The sequence below is a fragment of the Drosophila simulans genome, chromosome X (genome assembly GCF_016746395.2).
Source record: "Drosophila simulans strain w501 chromosome X, Prin_Dsim_3.1, whole genome shotgun sequence".
Lineage (NCBI taxonomy): Eukaryota > Metazoa > Arthropoda > Insecta > Diptera > Drosophilidae > Drosophila > Drosophila simulans.
The window spans coordinates 9,368,751-9,384,038 of NC_052525.2; the positions used below are offsets into that span (position 1 = coordinate 9,368,751).

At 40.5% G+C, this 15,288-nt stretch overlaps 1 protein-coding gene across 2 annotated transcripts in view; it reads left to right on the top strand.

Annotated features, from left to right (window-relative positions):
* Positions 1–15,288, top strand: part of LOC6725567 (carbonic anhydrase-related protein 10) — a 61,194-nt gene that overhangs the window by 4,350 nt on the left and 41,556 nt on the right. The window contains exons 1-2 of one of the 2 annotated variants that reach the window (XM_016173671.3): positions 1,897–2,300; positions 10,729–11,107. In XM_016173671.3, the coding sequence (XP_016038711.1) occupies positions 11,050–11,107 (58 nt within the window). In that variant the 5' untranslated portion in view covers positions 1,897–2,300; positions 10,729–11,049. Of the gene's footprint in view, positions 1–1,896; positions 2,301–10,728; positions 11,108–15,288 lie in introns of those variants that run through there. The other variant, XM_016173672.2, reaches the window with a different exon arrangement.

Sequence of the window (15,288 nt, forward strand, 5' to 3'; positions counted from 1 at the left end):
GGGGAAGCCTTTTCAAACAACGTATATCAATATTCAATCAATTAGGTTTCTATAGGTGATATGTTTCCTTTTATGTTTATAATATATACATTTATTTAATTGAATTGCAAGCGATATATCTTTTTCTTTACATTCATCATTGATTTATTTCCTACTTTACGTAAACTGCAATCTACAGGGTACCTCCGATTCCACACCATTTTTTCAAGGGCCCAACACCTGCAGGTCGCACCACTCAGCCACCCAACTACTCACCCATTGCCCCACTATTAAAACAACTTGATTGGGCTTTTGACTTGATTTCGCATTGATTGCAATTGCAATTTTAGCTATTGGCCGAGCAGAAGGGGCGCGGGAAATTAATTAAAATTACTTACCGACTGGCAAACATTTCACTTGATTTCTCTGTTATTGGGCGCCAATTAATTTGCTTTAATTTTCGTGCCAAACAAAACACGAGCAATGCTAAAAATTTAATTAAAATTGAGCAAACAAACAAACATTCGACGGCCAGCTAGTTAGACCAGTTCAGTTCAGTTCAGTTAAGTTCGGTTTTTGTAGCTTTTGTACGGGGGAATGGGGAGTTCTTCAGAACTCATCCTCCGCCACAGAGAACAAGTGGAGTGCAAACACATGACGCATACGCCGTGGCGGCCCAAAAAGCGAATTTCACTTGTGGCAAATGGCAGCAAACTAAATTGCTCAAAAGAGCCAACAGGGGCACACGAACAAACACTCACACACACACACACACACACAGTGTGGCAACTTAAAAGCGTTTCTGGCCAAGACTGGCCAGAATCTCGGCGCTCGGCACTCGGTACTCCACTCGACACCTCCCCAAACCGTCCACTTACTTGGTCTTATTAAAAGTTGCTGGCATTCTTGTGTTTACCTAGCACAAATGTCAAATCAGATGGAAAAATGCGCACGAAATGCAGGCAGAACGGAAGCCGAGACTCAGAACTCAGGACTCAGGAGTCTAAGCTTGGGCAGCAGGACCCCGGACTGAGGTTGCATCTGCCAGATACTTTTGCATTTTCCGGATACGGAAGGAGCTGGCAAAAAAAGTTCAGCAGAGTCTTAAGCTGTTGGGGTGCGAGTTTAATGGGGCTTAGATTTTATTTAAAAGTATATAGGTGTGATTTTGTTGTACTAACAATGAAAATGTTGGTTTCAGTTTTTAAAATATATGTTTATTATAAATATTTAAATTATTTTAATTCCACAAGCAAAATAGTTCTATCTATACTATTGCACGGTTATACGTACTATTATTAAATTGATTTCGATTTTAAGGATATTTGGGGAAAGCCACTTCTTGTGAATCCTTAGAATTTAATCTTTTGTTTTGAAACTCCCTTTTCGGCTGGCAGTCAATAAAATCAGCTTCTCAATGGCACTTGCCAACATTCCATTTCCGTCTAACGACGCTGGGATTCAACGAACTCCTGGATTGAACTCCTGGCGTAGCCCCATCCCTCGTCCTTTCTCGTACTTTTTTCATTGCCTCCTCCAAGGCAGCCACGTGTTTCCAGTTTTGCCTGGAATGTAAACACAAAACGTAAACAAACTCTCTTCAACGCCGGCTAAGGGAAAATCCACCACGAGGTGGATGAGCATTCGGGCTTCGGTTCGGCTGGCAATCGTTTTCATTCGGCTAGAGTCCTTTCGGGCATTCGGCTGGCCTTCGGGCAGGAAATTGTCGAAGGGGCGCAGGCGCCGATGGCCAGTTTTGTAAACAGGATGCGAAAGCAAGGGCCGCCGGACTGTTCCACAGCCAACGGCAGTCCTGAAGGATCCGATTGCCAGCCGAAGGACCCTTCGGCTGCTCTGTGGCCATCGGAGCCGAGGGCCGCCTGCCAAGACCTGGCAAGGATTCGACTTTGTTGTGGCGTCTTCTTCAGCCGCGCAACAGTTTTGTTTGAAGCGTCAACACGTGCGGTAGTCACTCGTCCTTGGTCCTGCTACCCGAATATTGTCCAACTTTTGTGAAAGGACTCGCTGACTTTCGCGTAGCGCGAAATAAATATACTTATTGCAAAAGTGCACGTCAGTCAGTCAGCAATCGAAGCGAATCGAATCGAATCGAATCGAATCCAATTGAATAAAGTCTCAAGTGCTGCCTCCTCCAGAAATACCAACAAAATAAGGAAAAAACAAAGCACCCAATTCAACCGATTTATTAATGATTTTTGTTGTTTTTGTTGCGTGCCGGCATTAATACAAAATAGAAAATAAATTCAGAATTAAGCGAAGGAGAAGGGCAAGTCGGGCGGCTGAATTAATCAAATTAAAAGGTAAAGCCAATGAAATTCCTCGACCAACTAATGAGAGGCCCCACAAAAACACAAACACACACACACACACACACACAGAGAGAAAAAGCGGGGGGCTTGTGTCAAAAACAAATTGCAACCGCAACCGAATCAAAGCGAAGCCAAAAAGGCACCGAATCAACGTAATTTGTGCTCATTATAATCAAGCAGGCAAAACAAACTCACATGCTTTTCAGCGTTGCCTGGCAATTTTCATTAGCCAACTTAACGCCCACTTTTCAGCTCTCGAAACACACATACATACATATGTATATATTTCGATGTAGTGCAGACATAGCCATTGCGATTCTCCCAATGCCAGGAAATCGAAGACAAAGCCAAACGTTTGTTGACTAATCGTTTCTCGATTGCATTTTAAATGGGAAACTTCGAGTGGCCGGAAACGGATGTGCAGTCACCCCGCAAACTCCGCCACTTTCTCAGCTCCAGCAACTAGGATTCAAATCCAAGATTTCCGCTGCCCAGAGTGTTTGTTTGATGTGAAGTGAATGTTTCAAGTGTTTCCTCTGCGTTGACATACTTAATGCTGTCATCTATATATGCGGATTTTGCATGAGTTAAGTTTGGATTAATTATGCAATTCATAAAATCAAGACGTGTTTTTAAAACGGTTTAGAAGGAATTAGATTTATTTGCAGTTCTAGGTTTTGTATATAGTTGGGCTAATAACTTTAAATAAAATATGCACTAAAAGATCTATCAGAAAGCTTAAGAAAATGTAGCTTAAAATATAGCTAGCTAAATTTGAAATGTTATTCCATAATTTGTAAAAATTTCAGTAAATTCAGTAGCAAATAAACAAAACAAACAGTTGATGTTTTAATAACATAATCGTAGTTACTACTTAGGAGTCGCGTTTATTTGACATTCCAATTCGATTAGCCAGAATCGGACAAATGCATCTTGATAAGTGCCACGACACTTGAGGTTTAATTTAATAATTATAATATATAAATGAGTGCCTTAATTACGAGTGATTACGATAAGCGGCCGAGCCGCGAGTTCCGTTGATGGCCAAAGTAATGGTTTTATTGACGCGGATTAGTTCGCTCGGCGGTATTGTAATCAATGAAAAGCGGCGGTGGGGTGCTCTTCATGCGAATATTTATGGCAAATATATTCCATCAAATTTTCATCAATCAAATGGCCAATTTTTGAGCAAACAACAGTCTCGTTTTCCTCACACACACACATGGGAGGAGCAATTTTGGTACAACAGGAAACAAAAAAAAAATTTGCACAAATATTTGCCAACAATTTCGCCGAACAGCGTCGCCATCAACATCATCAGTCTGCCGACAATAAAATCAAGCTGGCAATTTATTTTGGGATTTTTTCCATGTTTTCCATGACGCTCACACTCCGAAAATAGCCAAACGAAATCAAAACGAAATTAATAAAAAGAATTTTCATAACAATTTTTGGCGCGCGCATGTAGAACTCACTGAACGGCATCCTGCTGCCTCCGTCATCCTTCCGTCGAATTGAAGCTCTTTTGTCTGTCGCCGGAGTCGCCAATCAAGTTGCATTCACCAGGAGCACCGAATCCTGCATCGGTGGCACAGGCTTAGGAGTCCTTTGTACCGACTGAGCTCCTCGGAAATACAGCACTTGGATGCCATTTCTGAGCGCCAATCGAGTTCAGAGTTTATTTGTAGTTTTTTTTTGCAGAAGTTAATGGTTGTGAGTTGGACGTTTTAATAGGATTTACATTTTGCGGTTGAACTCTGATTTTTGCCAAGAAATATGCACAAGAAATTGGCCAACTTCTTTTGGCCAACTTCTTCTGTGTGAGTTATTTGGTCAATTTGGGCTCAAGTGGTGGTAAACAATTTTCCTTCATTTTGTAAAATATTAAATTCAACTTAATAACCTAAGTATCAAGTGGAATACTATTTTTTGTTTAGCCTAATTAAAATGCATGTAAATGGGAAACGTGTGTGAAATTGATCAATTTAAAACAATGTGTGAATTATCAAATTATTTGATATTTTCTAAATGAAACCTACTTTATATTTATCAATACAATTTTGTTGACTTTTTTTTTTACTCAGCTAAAGCCTTATTTGTATTTAATGCGTTTTTTGTTTTTCGGCTTTCGTTGAGATTTAATGTTTATAAATCAAATATTTTTGTAGGAATGAAGCTTGATTGAAAATTTCAACTAAAATTGCAATTTATCAAATTAAATTCTGCAGCCACAGAAGGGATCAAATTTATTTGCCCAACTGGAATTGGAGTGCTTTCGATTCGACCCATTCGGCCCGCTGTGATAATTTCGGGCTATATTACAAATGTACTTCTATGGCAAAATGCCACCTTTTTACCCTCTTCGCCGCTTTTGTCCTCTTTTTTGGCCATTTGCGTGTTCATGACGCAACGTTTGCGGTTGTTTATGTTTTTGAGGTCGCATATCGTGGTTGGCCAATTGTTATGCGCATTTCGTTTAATTGCACACACTCACACACACATTTACTAACACACACACGCACACACACACATGAGGATTTTGTGGTGACATCGTCGTCGTCATCGTCATTTCGTCCGTTTAGGTGTTAATATTTCAATTAGCAGTCGTTTAGGTTTACGTATCGCCAGGAATTTGTCGTAATGCTTCACGCAACTGTTACGCCAAAAAAAGCTCGTAACGCACACGCCATGTGCGCTATGTAGCTATATTTATTTATTTATTTCATTTCATTTACTTTTCGGGAATGCGTCAACTCGATATTTAATGCTTAGTTTTACAACTGTTAAGGTGGCCGATTTTATTGCGCATCATCTGGACGATCTGTGGCCAAGTGGTAAATCCAGCGTAAAATGGCCAAAAGTAAGTTGAAGCGAAGCCAACGAATTAGTTGGCTCAACTTGGCCGGAAAGCGAAGTTCTACGGCTGCCGTCGGAAAAAGTAATTAGTTGCGAAAAATCGGGAGAAACCGAGGAGTAAAGGATTCAGTTTTAAAAGTTTAACTACAGATTTGCTGGGAAATTTCTCGTTTTTTTGCAGAATATACATACAAATTTATTGCATGCATTGAATGCTCTACCAAAATAATTTAATCCCAAATTATTTTATAAACATTCACAAATATCCCATGCAAATAATCTCGAAAAACAAGAGGAATAATCTTAATTAATCCCTAAGCAACTATTCACAAAACTATCCAACAAATAAGGCTCTTAGTTATAATAGCTTGCTTTCGGCTCGGCAAAAAAAGCAAATGAACAATTTGTATTTGCCATATAGCATTGTAATCTCTATTTGCAACTAAAAGTACGATCTCTTTAGGCCGTCCTTGCGGACAATGGTCTTCTGGTCGACTAATTTGCAAATAAATTGATTTCAAACTGAAATAATTGCGTGCGGTGCGGGCGAACAAATAAATGAAATCCAATGCAATGGAATAAAATACAGCACTTATTTGATCCCTCAAGGAAATCGGCATGTATAGCCAGTGTAATGCATATATATATATTTATACAACTATATATATATATATAAATCCACTATATATATTGTAGATTTTAAAACATTTGCTTATCATTTTTATTATGAGTTGTAGGCGGCGGGGACAGAAAAACTTTTCAATAATGAATATGCAACAGTAAATGGCCAGCGAGAGGTGGTTTTCACAGTGTGTGTGTTTTTTGAACATTTTAATATGCATGGCAGGGCCCGACACATTGCGAAAATGAAAAGAACAAAAGCTGTGGGGCCAGGGGGGATGGGGGTGGTGGATTTTCCCGGGGTGTGTGGGTATGGTGGGGATCGGAAAAACCAAGCGGGGGCAGGGGGAAAAGAAAAACCGCCGGCGGCAAACGAAATAAATTTGTCAGCCATTGCAATATTCTTCTTCGCGGGCCGCAAATGAAACTGGAATGGAATGGAATGGAAAGGCTCTCGACCTGGTCAATAAATAAATATGCAAAAGTAAAATATATATGTATATATATATATATAGATATACATATAAATGCCCCGACTACAGGCGGATGAAAATGCAACGCATACAAGGCTGAAATTGTGCATGAAAAATATGAAAAGACATTTTCGGTTAACGTATCGCCCCAATCCGCCCGCTCCACCATTTTCCTGCCCACCAATTTTTCCGAACCTTTTGCCAAGCTGACAATAAATGTCATTTAGTTGCGGGGAAAAATGGGTCTGGAGATTCTGCAGCTGCTCAGCTGCATGGCGATGCCAATAAAATTTATTTAAAGCAAATTAAGGATCCAATGGCCTGCGAATGATTTGTGTCCACCCAGCTTGGAGTTCGGAGGACCTGTGTCCTGCGTCCTTCGGCCTGCGGCTAATCGGACACATGCAGATATCCCTGGGGATTAAGTTCCATTTACAAGTTAAGCCCAATTGTCAGTAATCCGAAATTAAATGTTTTCAATAATTTAGGGCTTTCATCGTGGCGTCTGCTGTCGGCCCAATCATTCGAGGCCAAGAAAAAGGTCAAAAACCCATTGTTTTTATTGAAACATATATATATATATTTATAAAATATATACATATTTATAGCTCGATTAAAAAAACATACTCGTGCATATGCTGCGTAGTCTTAAAGCCCCAAAAAGAGCGATACATTTAAGTCGCCAACTCCAGCAAACATCTCAATTATTTATGGAATAAATGCAGCTCGATTGCGCTTTAATTCTGGGGATTTTAAATTCGTTTCTCTGGCACACGAGCAACTTATTAAAATTCAAATAAAATGTGTAAACTGTGCGACAAATGCCTGAAATGCTAGATAAGTCTGCATTCAAATTGCATAATCTGCTGCCGTTGTTGTGCGTCTTCGTGTGTCTTCGAGTTTTTTTTTTGTGTTGTTTTTTGCACAAAAAGTGAATTGAGAAGTGCAGTTTAATTTTTGGCCTACAAGTTTTGGTGTGCGAAATCGTTGAGCAATAGTTGGCCAAATGAATTTCACTTATCGTAAGAGCCGGATCAAATGGAATGCAGAGTGTTTTGTTTTGTTTTGTTTGGTGAAAATGGCAATCTGACGAAATAATTTCAACAGCAAGTTGTTCAATAAAGACCTTTACTTTTAATTTGTTTTCGTTGCACTTTATGAATTTCGACTGTTGTCGATTTTTATTTTATTCATAAAATGTATTCAGAACTAAAACATTTTTATTTATTTGCCATACATTTCAAATTTACAAAATTGGTTTGCCTAAATATTTCTTTTTCACTTTCCTTTTAAGTTGATTTGTTTAATCGATTTTTTTCTAATAAATTTTTTGTTATTTAATGATAGCATTATTATTGAATAAATGGTTGTTAGAGACTGGATATCTTTGCTATTTAATACAAGCGTATTATTTGATTTCCAAGTGAGCTATTTTCTTAATTATTATAATTGAAACTGGTTTTTTTTTTATAATTTCGGACAATGGCTTCATTAGCTTCGATCTGGAATTAACTTGGTGCCCATACGCAAACTTCTGGGAGCTAGGGAAAATTTCAATTACGCCCGTGACATGACGTAAATTAAGGCCGGAACGTCTAAAAGCCCGGTCAAAACAGTGATGGGCAAAGGGGGGTGTAACGCTTGATTTGCTCTGACATAAGTGGAGGTCCTGTTTGGAGTTGTTGGACTGGCTGGTCGCCTTATTGTTACGCCTACAACGAAGCCATTCCGGCATTCCTGGCATTCAACATTCGCCATTTGCTGCTCGAGGTTTTCCCAGCCATGTCTATGTGGTCTTTTGCCTCTTTATGTGTTTGTGCCTATGTGTGCGTGTGTGTGTGTTGGCCAACAGCGACGAGTGCATGTTAAGTGCCTTATTATCCTGTTTATGTAACCGTGCAGTTTTGTCCGGGAGAAAGAGCGGTCACATGTCCCGCTGCCGTTGCCCCGTTGTTTTCCATTTTCATGTTTTATTCAGGCCTAGTTTACAAATTGTCGCAACGGCTCTGTGGAACGTGGCTAGCACGAAATGAATATTTTGAATACAAATAACTTAAAGGCGGACATTCGGAATAGGACAAGCACTACGAACTCGGACTCCAAATTGCTCCATTCGCCAAAAAACAAAATGGACAAAAATATATATAAAAAAAAAAACAAAAACGAGGAGAGAGAACTTGTTGCCATGTTTTTCCACCGCCCAAAGTCGACTTTTCGAGTAAATAATTCCGATGCCAGAATAGTTTCAAGTTCACTTTCGACTCCATGAAGTAACTTCAAGCCAAACCAAATTTGAGGTTTCCGAAAATATTTCGACTTCTGCCGGCAGTCTGAGCTTAATTAAAGTGTCTGCTTATTACACTTTCAGCAAGCCGAACAAGTTAAGCACATGCTAATAAAACTAACCGACATTTAAAATTAACTGCAGCTAGGTGATGTTCTGGAATGTGGGAAAAAGGTTTTTTTTTCATTTGGAGGCAATGCAATATTTTCTAAAGGGATTTTCATCATAACTCGACTGCAAATGGTGATAAAGCAAAATAAATGACAATTTTAAAAAGCTTATTACCAATACTAACGATCCCTACCACTTTTTGAAGAATTTAGGAAAATTAATTTTTGGGTCAATTTTCGAATTTTTTGTAAGGGGTAACATCATCAAAATTTGCAAAAAATGGCGAAAAAATAGAATTTGCATTTTTAAACACAGTTTGATTGGAAATTTAATTACGAACTCAACGAGGTATAACATTCCATATTCAGGCTATTATTTTTAAAGTTGTGGCAAAAAAACGGATTATTTGATGTACGAAATTTGGAAACACGGCTTTTAGCCAAAAACTTGATATTTACAAACGGAATTTTCGTAATAACTTCGCTAAAAATTGTCATATAGATGAAAGAATAACTGTTTTGAACAGCTAATTACCAATGCTAACGATCCCTACCACTTTTTGAAGAATTTAGGAAAATTAATTTTTGGGTCAATTTTCGCAGTTTTTGGAAGGGGTAACATCATCAAAATTTGCAAAAAATGGCCAAAAAATAGAATTTCCATTTGTGGATACTGTTCGATTGAAAATTTAATTACGAGCCCAACAAGGTATGGCATTTCATATTTAGACAATTATTTTTAAAGTTGTGGCCAAAAGACTGATTATTTTAGGATGAAAAATCACAAAAATTCATTTTTGAAAGAAATGCATTATATGCGAACTGTTTGTACAAAAACTTGACTAAAACCGGTCAGATGTCCGAGAAAATCACTGTTTTGATACGCATATATAGTTTCTCGCTGGTATTTAAATCTTTCAATATTAATATGCATGTTGATTTTCCTTTTTTTTGCTATGAATGTAAAATCGCATTGGAGTCTGAAAAACTTCTTTTGTTGTTCCGCAACCTCATCCGGAAATCGTAGTTTTTTGTACGGAAATTCTTAATCGCTGATCGATTGCAGTCCTCACCTTTTCCCATTTCGATTAGCAGCTGCTGTAAAGTTTTCCACGACCAAGTTTCTAGGGGCAGCGTACTTTGCCGTAGTTTTCCGTACTTTCCACCGCCCAGCCGAGTGTATTTATCATGATTTAGATCCGGACGTTGAGGAACTTCGGAGTTCGGTGTAGGGATACTACGACCATTGGCGTTTCTATCTCACTCACACTGCGCTGCGCTCTCTTTCGAGCACTTTAGTGCAGGCTAATTACAAAAAGTGAAAACACAATTCATTTTGCTTGTGGTTTATGCGCTTTCCTTGCTGCCACGCCGGCCACGCCCACTTTTCCGCATTTTTCCATCGGTCGCCGCCTTGCAGCGTTATAAAAATGTTTATGGCTGACGTTTGTTGCCATAAAAATGCGAAGTTGTCGGGGCTACCGTTGCGAATGCGATTACTTGACGACCAGAAAGGTCACTCAGCCGTGGCCATTGAAGCCATTGTTGTTCTGGTTGTTGTTTGCCGTGTCCTTGCTGCCACACCACCCACCATCTATCACCCGCCCACCCACTCACGTGTGCATGTGTGTGTGCGAGTAGTGTATTTACGGCATTGTGTTTGTTAATAACATTTGCAGCGAGTGCATTCCATCTCTGACGTAATGCCCCCGAAGGACTAGACCCCGCACCTCGCATCCTGCGCCATTTAATGGCCAATACAAGATCTGCCGCATACCCTGCGCCAAATACTTGATAGTTGTGGTTAAGGGGAAAAATATATAAATTATAACATAAAAATCCATGTAATGAAAGCAGTTTCTATTTCTATATTACTTGTATTTTTAATGACTTCTAGCAATTATTCACGCCACATAAAGCCTGAATTTACATCGTTGCCCTTTACAGGGTACACCCTTGGCCGCAACACCACTCGAAAGTGCTCGTGGCCATGTTGTTCTAATTAATTTAAGTTCCTCCCCGCAATCTAGGCACCGTTCACTCATTTTCCATCGCTCTTCTGGTTTTCTTTGCAGTACTTGGCCGTGCAATTACGCAGAATGCCGTTTGCCTTTTAAGTTGCATATTGTTCGGCGATCTGAGGAGGAGTGCGAGCAGTGCGTACTGAAGCAGAGCGGATTGGACTGAACTGGACTGGAGTGGAGTGGAGTGGAGTGGCGTAGAGCTGAGAAGCGGAAAGGCGGAAAAGCGCGGAAAAGCGGAAAAACGACGAACGTTAAGCAGGCGAGGTGAGGTGGAGAAGAAGTGCCACTGACAGTGGCAGTAAGTTACGGGCCAAGTTTCGCCGGAGTCGCCTTGTCGCTGGCGCAACTGGCATAACTCAGAGCTGATGAAATATGGAGCTGCTGCAGGCCCTTTGCTGTACGCTGCTCCTGCTTTTGGCCCGGATGCAAGGTGAGTCCAACTCCCGAGTCCTGAGTTCTGGGTCCTGAGCCCTCAGTTCTCCAGTGCTCAGTCCTCAGTTCTGTAGTCTATTTCTTCATGGCAGCATGACATGTACCCTGCCATTTGGTTAATATTTGCCCGCTGTCAGCGCATCCGCTTTGATCTAGTCAAAAATTGAATAATTCGCACCCATTCCAACTATGCCAACCATTCTACCGTCTACCATCCTGCCATCCGCCCAGCTGCCACGCCCCTTTGGGGTCAGTGTCAACCGTGTCAACGATATGCGATATGCAAATTTTCCACATCAACCTGACACGAGCTTGCATAACTTGCAACACTGCAAGTTGGGCAAACAACAAGTAGAACAACATCGGCATGAGCAGTAGCAATAACAACATTAATGCACTGCCAGAAAATAGTGAAAAAAATACACAACATACATCAAACACTGCAAAATGTGTCTACAAGTGTTGCATTCTCCAGATTCTCTAGAATTTGATTTTATTTATCTAAAAGTTCGATACATACCCTTATGTTCCCCCGCATGTCTTGCTGTTGTTAACTTGAAGCGTTGTCCCTGGCTTCCACATTTTCGCGCAGTGCATCAACTTGCAGTCACGTCCTCCGATAAGCTTCCTGTGCACTTGAGGTTAGTTTCTGTGGCCTGGGAGTGCCGCCTGCTGTCTTATCAATGCCACAGATCTGTCATCGTAAATTTAACATTAATTGCGAAGCGGTGGGCCAAAGCCCGGCCCTCAGTCCCCTTGGCACAGATAATGAGCAACAGAATAAATAAATAAATTGCAGCTAAAATTCGGAGAAGCCAGCCCCCAAATTACCAGAAGCGGATGCAAGTGGCCAAAAAGTTTGCACATTAATCGAGGCTACTTAGGCCAAGTTGCAAGAGGAAATCAGAGGGTTTCTCGGGCGACAGGGCCATCTTCATTTGCATTTTGAAACTCAAATCGATAGATGCAAATGCGTAAAAGTTTTAACGGTCGCCAATAAAAAAAATGAAATCAGATTCCGTTTCAAATTTGATCAAATTTGAAATCAAATGAATGGGTGGCTAGTGAATGGCAATTGGTGGTTAAACACTGAACTTGAAGGCTATGGTAATATGGCTTTGGCAAATCATAAATTGGAATGAGCAGACAAATTATGCAACTCGTTCAGCAATAGGCACTTACAATAATATATTGTAACCATACTTGTGATAAATATCGCACTGTGCCTGCTCAAAAGGTGATTTAGAGTTCAAACCATTGGCTATGACCTACAGACTCGCAACCGACACTAATAAAAGTTGCAGCTGCTAAATATTTACTTCCAGAGGCCTTTATAACCGTGAACCGACTTTAAGGCCCGCCGCAGACATACATTTACTATACTATACTATATAGGTGCGCTGCATTTCATACTCGTACGATATATAGACAACTATATAGCCGACGGCCGCACGAAAATTCAGCACGTTGAAAGCGGCATGAGAGCTAGGATGGCCCAACAAAAAAAAAAAAAGAAAAAAAACTATATATACTATAAGTATATATATATATATATACATATATAGGAAAAACGAAAATATCACGAAGATGAGGAAGACGAAAAAAATGCAAAAAACAGGAGGGAAAAAGAAATGTTCATGCAATAAATTCACGTTGAAATTTTGCAATAGTTGCGTCTGCGAGTTGCAGCAGTAAACGCTCGAGGAGAAGAGGAAGAGCGCAGCGGCGGCTTGAGGAAATAAAAAGGGGAAAGGGGGGGGGGATGGGTGGCAAGAGGACCCCTTAAGCCCGACCAGCCCCCTAAAAAATAAAGCCACCCCTCCGCACTCGCGCCCGCACAGCCCAACCATCCGACTTTGAGTTGAGTGGTTCCTGCTGCTGCTTAATTTTGCAGCACCTCCTGTGCTTAAGTAAACTTTTCCATCCTAGCAGGATGGTGGTGGTGCCCAAAGGGGGGTGGTGTTGGGTGGATGGGTGAATGGGCGGCTGGGCGGCTGGGCGAACTCGGCTGGCCAGCGATAAGCAGGCCGCTCTCTGCACAATTTTTGTTTGCCCCATTCGATTAAACTAAACATAAATTTAATGGACGATAAATCAGCCGTGAGCGTTGGGACAGTTGCACCTGCAGCTTGCAGCTAGCAACCTGCCGCTGCCCCTCCCTTGCCATTGGAAAAAAGGTTGGTGGCTTAGCCCCTTACAGCCCCCCTCCCCCCTGGCACGTGTGGGAAATCAAAAGAGTGCAGCCAGACAGGCAAAAAGAGATGGAATCTCTTGCAGTTGCAGCATCCCCTTAAGGCTTAATAAATTAATTCGCTCTCAGCGAGATGCATCTAAATAATACCCTTCATTGGGCAATTTACTGAGCTTAAGCCCCTCTTGCGACCCCACTCCAACCCCCCTCCCCCCTCCTGCTGAATTTCCGCGAAAATCAAATGGCAAACGCGAAATTGAAAGAACAAGTTCTAAAATGATTTTTGCTTGGGTCGCAGCTGCCGCTGTCGGTTCGTGTCGGAAATAAACAAAATTCCAAAGTGGCAACAAGCTGCCAGCGAAAAGTTGAATGCCCGTTACAGTGCGTTACGGCAGTGTAAGGCGGTGCTTAAGAATGCGCTATCGAATTTATGATGCACAAATGTTGGTCAAGCCCATACTATAAGTTCATAAGACAAAAGGATGGAAAAATTTTCATAAGTCTTAAATCTATTACTAATTTATTAGCATTTTGCATATTAATTGTAAAAAGAGCAAACTTTGTTTCTATGTTGCTTAAAGGTTAGCCCATCTGTTAGTAATTTGTGGTTATTGAGCCAGTTTTAACCCTTAAGTGCTTCGGAATTGCCTAGAAAGTTATGACTCAATGCCGCCTTTGCTTACTATAACTTATTGTCGCTTGACTATAAATATAAGCAACACGAGATAGTTGCTTCTTTTAGTGCAGCTTACCTGGTCTTTTTTGGCTTATTCTGTAGTCCTATAAATTTTTGCTCTTTTTTTTTTTTGGGAGTCTGGCTCACCAGTCGGCTACGTAATGTGGCACGTAGCAGCAAGCAGGGGAATGGATCTTTGGTCGTTCAGGGGGGAAGGGGGGATGAAGGTAGGCTCCAAAGTTTGTTAGCTCCTGTGCAATGGCTATAGCAACAACAACAACAACAACGTCACTAACATTGCTACCCCTGTCTGTGTGTTTGCTTCTCTGTGAGCGTGTGTGTGTGTGTGTTAATGCTAAATTAAGTTGCTGCACGTCGAAACATATAGGGTGTTCTCTACGTATTTGTGTGTGTGTGTCTGAGAGAGGTTGGTTTTTCGGAAAATGGGAATATCGGTGGGTGGCTCCGGCTTGTATGCTCGACCACCGGCAGGCTGTAATCCCAAAAACATTAAACTGGCCGCGTCAGGACATTGATTTTCGCTTTTGCCCAATATTTAGCCAGCTCTGCTCCTTATCTGTGCATGGTAAGCTTCTCCTTCTCCTCATATATATATATATATCTATATATACAGACTTATGTATATGTGCTGCTTCTTTTTCATTTCCATTCTGCTTTTGTGCAAATGAAAATTCAATTTGAAATGGAAATTATACTTTTTCTTCACTTATTTTCGCATTGTTATAGTTGTTGTTGCTTGTTTGTTATTCTCTCCCAGCCAGTGGTTCCTGTTTTTTGGCCTTACTTCAGATTTTCCTGCTTTTTTAGTGGGTGTGTGTGTTGCATTTGAAAATCGTTTTGATTTGCTATTTGCGAGTGTGTGTGTGTGTTGGGCAGACTTCAAAATAGCAGATGGAAATATGATTGCAAAATGTTCTACACGGTGGGAAGTGTTTTAAAAACTATACTTAGAAACATTATAATTGCTGTTGCATATTCAATTGTTTTAATTTTTCTTGATTTTTCCGGGCATTTCTATGCTTGTTAGAAGTCTGGAACTAAATTACAATTTTTGTAGCATACTTCCGTGGGGATCGTATACGCAATATTACGTAGCCGCCGTGTAGACAATTGAATTCAATGTTTACATGATTTGTACGTTATTAGATTGTATTACAGCATCTTTTTACATAAATGCAAAGATAATGGATTCAATTAGTGAATGGTCACATTTTGCATACAGATTACGTATACGCATCGATTGCATATAACCAATATTTTCTCACTGTGTGCATTGCTCTTTCGTGTCTTT